Source organism: Lactuca virosa, chromosome 3 (assembly GCF_052849685.1).
Source record: "Lactuca virosa cultivar CGN04683 chromosome 3, Lactuca_virosa_CGN04683_v6, whole genome shotgun sequence".
In the NCBI taxonomy this organism is placed as follows: domain Eukaryota; kingdom Viridiplantae; phylum Streptophyta; class Magnoliopsida; order Asterales; family Asteraceae; genus Lactuca; species Lactuca virosa.
The window spans coordinates 234977117-234990591 of NC_136428.1; the positions used below are offsets into that span (position 1 = coordinate 234977117).

Below are 13475 nucleotides of genomic sequence, written 5' to 3' on the forward strand. Positions count from 1 at the left end.
AAAATAATAACTTCCTCATATGAAGTCAGATTTGGGCGTTCTTTTTATGTATGTTTTTATGGTTTTGGGATATCTACAACTTTCATTTAGATACCTAAGGTTGAAAAGTATTTTATTGAAATTTTGTATTTTACCCTTAACAATATTTTACCGGTTTTGTTGCGGATCTTCGATTGGTCATAACTTCTTCGTTATAACTCGGATTTCAGTGTTCTTTATATTTTTGGAAACCTAGTTACGATCTCTACTGTTTTATTTATCCCAATTAAGGTTATTGAACAATTTATTTTTGACCTAATTTTTGCTGGTGTTACAGCTTCCTTGATGTATTTTGGTTCAACCATTGAGATAAATGTTGAGAAGTGGCATTCGTTTTGGATGTTCGTAGCGAAACGAGTTTGAATGCCAGCGTTGAGATTTCCCACGACTTGATTTGGAGGACCATCCTTTGTCTAGATGTGTAATCTCGTAAGTTCTTGTGTAGCAGATGATCTGACATCAACAACGGGGTTGTGTTGCTCCCCCTGAACAATTTGAATTTGAGGATGATGCTCCCCCTGAACTTCTAAACCAGATATGTCAACGTCATCTTGGTTCGGAAAGTCAAAGAAGTTAGCATCATCTTCTTTGTTGTTCGAAATAAGATCAAATTCAGCGAATGCGTCTTGAAATCCATCCACATTTGATTCAAGGGAAGGATGACCATTCTCCCCCTCAACCTAAGAAGGTTGAAACGGTTCACAATCAAATGGAGGAAACGTACGCTTCGGACCAGAAACGTTTTGAGAAATTACAGTTGTAGTTGATGAGGACGGTCTTGATCGAGATTCTGAGTCAAGAGCAGTTTCTAAAGGTCTGAATAGGCTCTCGAAGTCAACTTCATACATGATTTGGGAATTCGGAGATCCTGGTGATGGAGCATCGGACTACATGATGTGAGTTGTAACATGAGTTGGTCCAGAATTCCGAACAAAGTTGTCATCAAAAGTGACATCAAAGCGTTCTTAAAGTACTCGAGTTCGATGATTCAGAACTCTGTAGGCTTTGGATTTGGCTGAATATCCCAAAAAGATTGCTTCATCGGCTTTGGGTTGAAACTTGGTGAGTTGGCCACGGTTGTTCTTGATAAAGCATACGCAGCCGAAAACATGTAGGAATGAGATACTTGGCTTGCGACCATTCATGGCTTCATACGGTTTCATGTTGAGATGACGATTAATGATGCTTCAGTTCTGAGTGAAGCAGGCAGTGGACACAACTTCAACCCAGAGATAAAGAGGTAGATTAGCAAAGTTCAAACATTGATCGAGCAACTTCAATGAGAGTTCGGTTTCTTCTTTCAACCACACCGTTTTGTTGAGGAGTGTAGGGAGCAGAGAAATTATGGTCGATGCCTTTGTTGGAGAGGAATTTCTCAATAGTGACATTGGTGAATTCCGAGCCATTGTCACTTCGGATTCTTCTAACAAGAAGTTTGACAAGAACTTCAATTCCTTTGATGTAATTAATAAGTTCCGAGGCTGTTTCAGATTTTAGCCGAAGGAAGAAGACCCAGGTGAACCTTGTGTAGTCATAAACAATCACAAGAATATACTTCTTGTGATGCAGACGTTCTACGGTGGAGGGTCCACAATGATCAATATGCATAAGTTCTAATGGTTCTGAAATGGACTGTTCAATGATTACAGGATGACCTTTCTTGGATTGCTTCCTATATTCAGATGATCATTTTCGAACTTGAGAAGTGGTAGACCTCGGACCATTTAATCGGAAACAAGATCATTTATATATGAGAAGTTTAAATGAGTGAACCTCCGATGTCATAACCAACTAACGTCAGCAACGACCTTTAAGAGAAGATAGTTGAGGCTTGCCAATGATCATGTTGATGTCTAATGGATACATGTTTTTGCTGCGATTGGATTTGATTAGACATTCTTTCTGGTCTTCTGTCATGACGTAGTTGTGCTTTTGCAGAACTCAACTCTTCAGTTTGCATTAGCGAGTTGAGCCACACTAATCAGGTTGTGTTTCAGGTCAGCTACATATGCCACATTGGAGACAGAGAAATCGTCGTTGGTGAGGATGCCATAACCTCAAATCTGTGAATTTGAGTTGTTGCCATACGTCATGTAACCTGCGTTTAGAGCGAGTTTGAGATCACACAAAAAGTCTTTCTGTCTCGTTATATGCATGGAACAAGCACTATCAATATACCATATTGTATCTTGTTCTGAAGCACAGAGTGCCTACAAAATCAGCGAGTTTTGGAGTTTTTAGGCTCCGAGTTAGGATTAGGGACTTTGGCAAGGGCTTTGGACTTGAATCATAACTTTTGAACAACTGGTATCTCGGAGGGTTTGTTCCGAGAAACTTTAGGAAAGAAACAGAATGCCATGGTCTTTTCATAATCAAGAAATCATATTAAACCAAAGGTTGTTTGGACAATGCTTTTCTCGTACCAACAATTTTATGAGATGTTGTAGGAATCACTGTGTTAACATAAGTTAAAGATGTGTTTTCAACCTTTTTGACTTTCCACTCAAATTTTTGTTTTGAATCTTTTTGAAGATTTCTGAACAACAGTGTTCTTACCAACTCGTTCTTTGCTTGCTACTTTTGATGGCACATTTGGATTCAGAAATTGTTGTGGTTTGAAATTGTACCATCAGATTTAGCAATAAATACCGAAGAAACTGTCTGAGGAGAGTCAGTTTTCATAAAATGAGTCTCAAGAGTAACCTTTTTCAGATTAGGACTTACAAACTTGTTTTGAGCTACCGAACTAGGAGGATTGGATGGCCTTTTAAGAATCTTAACAGGTGCAAGGGTATTGTGGTTCCTAGTGGTTGGACTAACTATCAGAGACACTTTCTTTTTAGATCTCTCAATGAATCTGGAATCTTGCCTTGACCTACTTTCCTTTTTAAAGGCATTTTTGGCTTCGATCTTAGGATTGACAACATCTTCCTTATTTAACCAAGGTTTCTTTCGAGAGTTAGATAATGACTTGGAAGTTTGTCCAGATGATGGATTGTCAAACTTAGGCTTAATTGGAACTAGAGTTGTTTTCGAGATCACTTCAGAATTAGAGATACATGAGTAAGATGAATCATCACATTCAATTTCTTCATCAACGTCACTATCTAATGATGCCCAAACAAAGTCTGATTTGTCAGAGTCATGTCCAGTTGTCTCGGGAATTATTTCCTCAACAACATAATTATTCGAAGGACCAAAGTTCGGGATTTGAACTCCAGTACAGATGATGGCAGGAAATGAATTTGAAGACTGATTCAGGTCCAGGGGTATCAAAGGTGGAAGAGGCGTGGAATCAGGAAATATGACAACTATAGGTTCGAACTCAGGAATCAGAGATTGGAACTGGTCTGAAGTCTCAGGAAGGGGCAACAGTGGCGAGATAGGGGTATTCGAGTTGTTGATGTTTGGAACTTCTCCCATAAAAGTTAGATTTTGCAACTCCTTCAAGGGACGAAAAACAAGTTTCGGAAATTCGCTTCCGAGGCCTAGTGCGTTGGACTATGGGTGACTAAAATTATGTGTCATCCGTTTGTTTGCTTCAAGAATATCAATTGAATGATGTAAAGCATCAATTTTGGCATTAAGATGTTTGTTATCAGAAACTAAGACATTTCTTTCAGAAAAAGTGATTTCACATTTGTCTTTTAAAATGATACATTCATCTTGAGACATTACAAGCTCTCTTTCTAGTGATTCTATCTTCAAAGCGTAATATAAGGCGAGTCAGTTTACTTTCCAGCTTCTCACTTACTTCAATGGCAGACTCATAGGCTTTATGGATGATGGTCATATCTGATTGGATATGGGTTAGATATGGTTCACAAAGAGATAAATCAAAATTATTTTCAGTGATCATAGATCTTACCTGCTGAACGATGCTTCTGCTAGGTCGATCAGTGGTTGCCATATAGAAAAAGTTTGGCTCAGCATCGTCATCGTATTCTTCTGAACCTGATGACCAGTAGCCTTATTCACATTCGATTTACTATCTTGACATAAGACACATATTCCTTCTATTACTCAATTCATCCTCATCTCCAGAAACCCAGTACCCTTCAACATCTCTTGACACAATAGTAACAAAAGCATTCTCACTTGCTGTCAGATCTTGAGCTCTGCGAGCATAGTATGCAGAATCCTTAACTTTCGGCTTCTAAGAGGTTTCATTCAAACAGCCTTTGGCAAAATGGTTACCATGTCCACACTTATGACAAACTATCTTGGGTTTGTCTGAATTTGGAATTTCATGGGATTCCGAGGGATGACTTGATGAGGAGATATTGGGTTTGTAAGCAGGTGGGTTCTCTGAAGGTTTGGGAAATGGTTGAGGATTATTTTGATGAGGAGTTTCGAATCGGTTTTGATAAGGTTTATGACTGGGATTCCATGGATGCTTGTATTTCATGGACAATATTACACAATCCTGTTGGAAGCGAAGTTCGGACTCAACTCGATTGAGATCATGATTTTCTGAACGGTTCAGAACAGGTGGAGTAGGTGGAGTAGGAAAGGTTGGTTGAACAGGCAAAACGTGTGGGATGGTTCCGAAGGGATCTGACACGGATGGTTTGGGAATAAGTGGGTTAACACAGCTAACCAACGCAAGAGGACTTCCAGACAGTTCTATTAATGTTTGTGCAACGTTAGATTGGTGGCCTTGTAGTTTGTCAAAGAGTTGATAAAGCTTCAGCTTCTTCAGAGATCCATTACTCATATGACATGACTTGACATTTCCACAGCCTTTTCCGAGGCTATTGATAAACTTCAGACTGTACTCAAGTAGAGTTCTGATTATCCCATGTGTATTCATGTTGTTTACAACAATTTGATACCTATTTGAAGCTGAGGCTACAGAGTCACCTGGAGTAGTGGTGAAGGTATCAAAATCGTTGAAAACCGAGGTCGGGCGTTTATATTTCATATTCTCGGACCCTTCAAACAGATCCTGAAGAGTGTCCCAAATCTCTTTTGAAGATTTGCACAACTTAATGTGCTCAAAGAGAGATGGAGGAACACCAAATACCATCTTGGAAAATGGAATTTGGTCAACATGAAACTTTTCGATGTTTGCAGTGGTAAGAGGTGTTGGGCGTTGATCTTCTTGGCCCATGAGAGTTGCAGCAACATCTCTTACCGTTTGTCTGACCGGAACATGAGGACCATCTTTCACACGCCTCCATATTTCTTCACCTTTTTCTTTAACAAGTAAAAATCTTTCCATCCTTAATTTCCAGTGATCATACTCTTCAACAACTAGAAATGGGGCACGAGTAGGGCAACCCATGCTATTTGCTATTTGCATCGAATATTTTTGTTGAGTTTGATTAGGAGCAGCCATTGAAGTTGGAGTATTAGAGCAGAAGCAGTATATAGAAGAACTTTTATCCTAAACACATAAATAACTGAGATACCAAGGTAATCTCATATCAACGATAATATGTTCTTATGGATTCAAAGGACAACCACTAAAGCTCTGTTACCAATTGTGAAAACAAGATTCAATGCGCAGACAAGGTTTGAAAACTCAAACCTTGAATTTACCCTTAAGATCAATGTGTGCTTCTAATAAGTTGGTCCAGTCAAGTCTGGTAAACAAGTCAAGACTTGAAGATAATATTCAACAAAGTATTCAAGTAAGTAAAATGAAGTAAGATCGAGTATAATCAAAGTAAAGATAATTTTAGAACAAGTAGAATGTAAATGAAAGAAACTTGACTTGCAAGAGAGTTTAAATGATGTGAAGATAATACTGATTACTTCTATTCTTGGTACATATTCATGAAAACATTTACTCCTTAAATAGTAAAGGAAAGACATGGTACAAACCGAGAAACATTCTAAGGACTAGTTAATGCTAAGTGTTTGACAACTCTGACTCTTAAAAGATTTGCTGAAATTGTCCTAAGAACTGCTACATCAACTAAAGACAAAAGGCATTACATGCTTGTACAGACTCAAACTTTGGAATATCTTCATCTCGGATTCAAAAGGACTGCCGAGCTTCTCCACATCTCGGACTTGAGTGACTTCGGATTTTCTTTAGTTTGGATTGCTAGAGGTTCACTTCTTATGCATTAACACATCCATTTAGGGATTGGGTGTTGTGTTGATGCAGAGAGGGCATGTGATTGGATACGATTCGAGGCAGCTGAAGCTTCATGAGGCGAAGTATCCCACCCATGATCTGGATTTGGGGGTGGTGGGATTTTCCCTCAAGATTTGGTGCCATTATCTTTACAGGGTTCGTTGTACTATCTACATGGACCATAAGAGTCTTCAGTATCTTATGGATCAACCTAATATAAACATGAGACAGAGGAGGTGGCTCGATGTAGTAAAGGATTATGATTACGAGATTCTGTACCACCAGGGCATGGCCAATATGGTGGCCGACGCCTTGAGCCGGAGGGCAGTCAGTTTCCCGATTCAGGATATGTGTTTGAGGATGACCATGATGACTCCATTCTTGGAGATGATTAGAGATGTGCATTCGGAGGCCATCAATGAGGAGAATTGGAAGAGTGAACGGGTGGTTGGTCAGGTTTCAGCCTTTGATATCGACAACAGGGGGTTATTAACACTTCATGGATGGGTTTGGGTACCGTATGCTGGTGGGGCTCGACGGTTGTTGATGGATGAGGCCCACAAGTCGAGATTTTCCATTCATACGGGGGCTACAAAGATGTATCTTGACCTGAAACATAGCTATTGGTAGCCATGAATGAAGAGGGATGTGGCATGGTTCGTGGAGCGGTGCTTGACCTCCCGAAAGGTCAAGGTCGAACAACGCCCTTACGATAAGTTGAAGCCCTTGGAGGTCCCACTATGAAAGTGGGAGCAGATCAGAATGGATTTCATTACAAAATTGCCAAAGAAATAGAAGGGTTTTGATGCTATCTAGGTGATAGTTGATCGTTTGACGAAGAGTGCTCACTTCTTAGTCATAAGTGAGAGATCTTCTACAGAGAAATTGGCCAAGATCTATGTCCGAGAGGTTATGGCACGTCATGGAGTGCCGACTTCTATTGTGTCAGACCGGGATGTTCGTTTTACTTCCAGATTATGGAAGAGGTTTCACGAGAATTTCGGCACCCGATTACAATTCAATATCGCCTATCATCTGCAGACAGACGGGCAGAGTGAACGAACTATACAGACGCTTGAGGATATGTTGCGGGCCTGCATCATTGATTTTGGTGGGAGCTGGGACTCCTACCTTCCTTTGGCTGAGTTTTCCTACAACAACAGCCATCATGCCAGCATTGGCATGTCTCCCTTCGAGCTCCTGTATGGGAGGAAGTGTCAAACTTCTATCTCTTAGGAGAGGTCGGACAGAGATTCATGGGGAGCACTGAGATAGTGCTCAATATGACAGAGCTTATTCAGCAGGTCAGACAGAGGTTGCTAACGGCACAGAGCCGCCAAAAGAGTTACGCAGACCGGCATCACTCTGAGTTGGAGTTTCATGTTGGAGATTTGGTACCCCTGAAGGTATCACCTTGGAAAGGTGTTATCTGATTCAAGAAGCGGGGCAAGTTGGGCCCCATATTTATTCTACCTTTCAGAGTGATAGCTCGAGTGGGAAAGGTGGCATACCAGTTAGAGTTACCTGAGGAGTTGAGTCAGATTCATGACACCTTCCACATTTCCCAATTGAGGAAGTGTGTGGCCGATGAGACAGTTGTCGTTCCTTTGGAGGACATTAAGGTCGATGGTCGTCTGAATTATATCGAGAGGCCGGTTCCGATTATGGATAAGAAATTGAAGACCTTGAGGAACAAGGTAGTGAACTTGGTCAAAGTTCAATGGCAACATTGTTGGATTAGGTGTCTAAGCCCATAACTATTATTGGTATGTACTTGACCCGAGAGTAGCATGGTCCATTTGGGTTGAATGGCATCGGAACAATTTGGATAGACTTTTGTGAGAAGAGGATATTTATGATTTATTAATATATTATAAGTTCTAATATATTAATATGAAATCATATTATTTAATTAGTATTGATCAAGAATTAGTTTGGAATTAATTTTGTGATCAAAAGAGACTAATTAAATAAATGGGGATTGATTTGGTAAATCATTCATTCTTATAAAGTGGGCTTATGATCCATAGTTCTTCATGTTGGGCTAAACCCATGTGGTGACCCATGGATACTCCATAGAGGTTAAAACCCATGGATCATGAGGAATGTGGAAAGTCATGAGTTACATGGTGTAACCCTAATGTGCAGACTATATAAGAAGCCTCATAGCTCATGAAATGGCACCCTTTTAAGGGACAAGAAGTGAGGGCTAGCTGATTTGTGAAGCAAGTGTTCTTCTCTCAAGTTATTCCAATTGTTGGTGGTGTTGTGTGATTCCATTTGAGGTGCAACACTTGGGGCACTAAGTTCTTAAAGGTCCAAGGCTTCCAACCACAACAAAAAGTATGTCTTCTAACTTGTTTTATCACCTAAGTATCAAAGTTTTGTATGCTAGTTAGGGTAATACCTTGGATAGATCAAGTTTGCATGTATAATAAAGAAAACATAGATCCAAGGTATTTAGGGTTGCATGCACACCTTAGGAGTGTTAGAATGCTCAAAACCCAACAAACATTAGAAAGCCTCTGGGTGGACTTGGGAGCCCGATGCTGAGATGCGTGAGCATTATCCTGATCTCTTCGTAGAGGTTGACTTTGAGGACAAAGTCTGATTGTAGTGAGAGAGAATTGTAACACCTGATGTCAGGTATTTTCATTTTATCCATTAATATTTTAATTTGTTGCAAATAAGGCCCTTATGATGGGCGTAAGTCAACACATGAGGCGCGTCAAAGGTGGAGTATGTTGGGCGTACATGTGAGGACGTCGGGCATACTCTTGCAACTCTTTAACCCTAAAAATTTAGGGTTGTGACCCCTATTTAAACATCTTAATCCCCCTTGGACCTTCTTATGATCAGCCTCCATTCCTCTAAACCCTAAAATCGAAACCCTAGCCCTTAAGAGTGAGATTTGAAGCTCTTAGAGTGATTTGAGTGTTCTTGGTAGAGAAGGAAGATCATTAAAGAAGTGGTGGTGCATTCAAGCTCTTGGACATAATCTACATCTCTTTGTTCATATTTTGAAGGTATAAAGTTCATACATTGGAGCTTATTTTCCTAGATCTTGTTTAAGCTTAGATTTATGTTCATTTAGTCCCAAAACTAGGGGTGTTCGTTTGTATGAATCGGTTTGATCCGATCCAATCAAGTGAATCCAAATTGATTTCGGTTTTCAAAACATGGATCCAAATAGTCCAAACTAAATTCAAATCTGATCTGATCCGATCCAATTACAATTCGGTTGGATCGGTTTTATAATTCGGTTTTGAAAAACAGAAGCATTTTAAAATGACATATAATTATAATATTACCCAACATTACATAAGAAGCGAAAACAAATTATTTAGTTGTGATTTGAATTTTATAAACAACTACTAAGAAGATATATTATAGTTAAATATTTTATAGATAGAAAACTTTTGAGAGAAAATGCCTATTAATGTTTTTTTATCGGGTGAAAAAATAAAGGGATATATACACTAAAGTCCCAATATTTTCATCGATTTGACAAGAAAGTCCTAAACTTTATTTTTTTTACAGTAAAGTCCAAATTACCAGCAATTTTTGACACTTTTACCCTTTTTTCCCGGTTAGCCGGTAATTAGGACTTTTTTGTCAAAAAAATAAAGTTTAGGACTTTCTTGTCAAATCGTCAATTAGGACTTTACTGTCAAAAAAATAAAGTTTAGGACTTTTTTGTCAAATCGTTGAAAATATTGGGACTTTAGTGTATATATCATTTTTTTGGTTAGAAATTTAATTGTATGATACTCTTTAAGCATAAGAGTTATTGAAACATTCTCTAGTCAGCTAGATCTTATTGAAATCCTTAACGTTTGCTTCTTGTTAAATCGTTTTTTTAATCTCAACAAACCGACATTGAAAAAAATGGAGATAATCAAGAAAGAAAGAACCAGGGTTGTGTTGGCTTTTTGCAGTCCCAAAAATGGAGAAATAAGAAACCGAAAAAAACGAAATTGCCCTTCTTTCCCTTATCCACATTCACACCCTTTTGACTAGGTATGTGTTGTTTGTGTTTGTATAATCTGTCCCCACTTTTTAGTTCAAGATTTGGCGGCGAAGTAAGAAGAAAGTTTTACATGTCTTTTCACCCTTGTAAAATTTTCTTCTTGCTTCGCCGCCAAATCTTGAACTAAAAAGTGGGAACAGATTATACAAACACAAACAACACATGCCTAGTCAAAAGGGTGTGAATGTTGAGAAGGTAAAGAAGGGCAATTTCGTTTTTTTTTTTTGGTTTACTTCTTCATTTTTGGGACTGCAAAAAGCCAACACAACCCTGGTTCTTTCTTTCTTTCTTGATTGTCTCCATTTTTTTCAATGTCGGTTTGTTGAGATTAAAAGAACGATTTAACAAGAAGAAAACATTAAGGATTTCAATAGGATCTAGCTGACTAGAGAATGTTTCAATAACTCTTATGCTTAAAGAGTATAATACCATTAAATTTCTAACAAAAAAATGATATATACACTAAAGTCCCAATATTTTCAACGATTTGACAAGAAAGTCCTAAACTTTATTTTTTTGACAGTAAAGTCCTAATTGACGATTTGACAAGAAAGTCCTAAACTTTATTTTTTTGACAAAAAAAATCTTAATTACCGGCTAACCGGGAAAAAAGGGTAAAAGTGTCAAAAATTGTCGGTAACTTGGACTTTACTGTCTAAAAAATAAAGTTTAGGATTTTCTTGTCAAATCGATGAAAATATTGGGACTTTAATGTATATATCCCAAAAATAAATTACAAATTTAATAAATAACTATAGATATATATTATAAATAAATAAACAATAAATGTTTATTTGGTTTTTTTGGACTATTCGGTTCTTATTTTATAAACCAAAACCAATCCGGAATCCAAAATAATAATTCGGTTTTGTTGAAAACCAATCCAAAGATCCAAATATCTGAACCAAATAGTCCAATCCAAATTGTCCAATTGCACAATTCAGTTTTATCCAAATAGTGAACAACCCTACCCAAAACTTTGACCTTTGTGAGTATGGAATATTCCAAAGCATATGAGCTATCCTTTCAGATGTTTTAGGGTGCTTAGTGTCATAAACATGCACGCTTGATCCTTTCCTTTCCTCCATGCATGAGTTATGGAGTTTTTGGTGATGTTAGAAGTTAGGATTTTGGGATTTAGCTCTCTTTAGCCATGTAAAGGCATAAAGTCAGGGACTTTATTGATTAGGTGTAACACCAGTCAAAATAGGTCAACAACAATCACATGTGATTATGCCAATCATGTAATGTGATTTTGTTAAACTAGTAATTTGATAAAATTACTATGTAATTCATGTTAAAGTATGAACATTCATACATAATTTATGATACAACTCAAATTATACGTCCATACGATTCCAAAAATATAGAGAACGTCTAAATCTGACTTCGCGTGAAGAAGTTATGATAAACCCGAACACTATAAATCTCTATAATAAGAGGAATTTAAAATAGACTTATAATTAGCTATTGGAGTCTAAAAGAGAGTTGTAGTACTCGTAAATACCTACGCGTGCATATAAATAACATCAAAAACGAAGTTCGTATGTGAAAGTTACGACCTTCTGAAGATTCAGCTGTCAGAAACCCTAATCTGACTGAGCTCACGACGTGAGCACAGAAACTCACGACGCGAGGAGTCATTTTGCCACATCTCGGAATCTAGAAGGTGTGTGACGAGGCTACGAGGGGATAAGATCCAAACTCACGACGTGAGCAAGGATATCTCACGACGTGAGGAGTCACATGGCCACCTTCTGAAGCTAGGGACGCAAATGGCAAGTCTACGGGGTGACCAGCCATGGCTCACGACGTAAGACTATATGGCTCACGACGTGAGAGGCCAAAAATCTTCCTATAAATAGCAAGTCTGACCTTGACACTTCCTTACACCATTTCCCTTTCTCCTCTCTCATTTGTTGAAGTCCTCTTGCATCCCGAGCCCCGACGACCTCGTACCGCTGACTGTTTCTGCTTAGATTACATAAAATCACCCTACTAGGGTGAATTTCACGGCCCCACTTTCTAATATTTCTGGGGAAACCGCATGCTAAATATTGTATATATGTTCTTATTATGTCTACATGATAGTATATTAGTATCAACGTAGATAGTTATAATAACCGGGATATAGTTGTTCTAAATATAATATTTTGAATATATACAACTATTATCAACTTGTTAGCATGTTCTTGTACTAATGTAGATCTTGAGTTATACTTAGGATTCTATATATATATATATATATATATATATATATATATATATATATATATATATATATATATATATATATATATATATATATATATATATATGTTGTGTGCGATATAGTTCCGAAGTTATATTCGGAAGTTCTATATGTTAAAAAGTATGTTGCTATTATTGGTTTTTTGACAAGATAAAACTTGGTATGTTATATATTGTTATTTTTGGTTTTATGTTAAGATAAAACCTGGTTTTTCCTCAAGTTATAGTTGTTGTACTGCCTAAAGTAATATGAACTTAGGAGTAATGTTTAAAGGCATAGTCTAATAACTTAGGGTTTTAGACATGAAAATGCTTTTATTGTTAGAGCTATAGGAAGCCGTCGGAGTCTACATGAGTAATTGTATTCATCAACTAAGGTTGGAGATATTAGCGGAAATCCTATGAATTGTAAACGTTAATCCCGTGTGAGCGAGGAAGTCGTGTATAATTAGTATACGGGTTGACCACCCCACTTGTGATTGTTAGCTACAGTCAACCATAAGCGAGTGACAAACTATCATTTTACTTGTTATTGTTTCGGCGTCGATGAAGCGTACAGTGTTGTCCTCATGGAAATCATGAATGGGTTGTATCAGAGGTATTATGTCATAGCAGCGGTTACAGGCTCATGGTAGCAAATTGTTAGAAACATTATACGTTGTCGTCATACAAGTATAAATGTTAAGTACAAATTTCCCCATACTTATACCCTAGGTACATGGAACGTTTAGGTATATCACTTAATTGATAAGTAAACTATTATACTTAATATATCTACTAAATGTTGGAGAGTCAAAAGGATACTTTCAAAACTATACTTTTGAATTTGGAAAAGGTATTATTTTTATAGGGAGTCAAAACCTGTGGACTCACCAACTTTATGTTGATGTATTTTAAAATGCATGTGTTTTTAGGAACTTGAAAAGCTGGTATGTATTCGAACAGGAGAAGTTTTACTATTACCTTCCTGTTCGTTAAGAAGTATACAATAGTCGGATATTATGTAATAGGTTCTAGAAAAAACAATAATGTAACTTTCAATCATCAAGAAAGGTATGTATTTTCTTT

The 13475-nt window shown here is 37.6% G+C and overlaps 1 protein-coding gene across 1 annotated transcript; it reads left to right on the forward strand.

The window, feature by feature from the left end:
• Nucleotides 1-6151: 6151 nt before the first annotated feature.
• LOC145164460 (uncharacterized) lies at nucleotides 6152-6757 on the forward strand. The gene has a single exon (XM_079083175.1). It carries the CDS (start codon nucleotides 6152-6154, stop codon nucleotides 6755-6757), a length of 606 nt encoding a protein of 201 aa, XP_078939301.1.
• Nucleotides 6758-13475: the final 6718 nt, after the last annotated feature.

What these genes read in the sequence shown, in the direction of transcription:
- LOC145164460 (XM_079083175.1), top strand. Translation starts at nt 6,152, where the DNA reads ATGCAGAGAGGGCATGTGATTGGATACGATTCGAGGCAGCTGAAGCTT.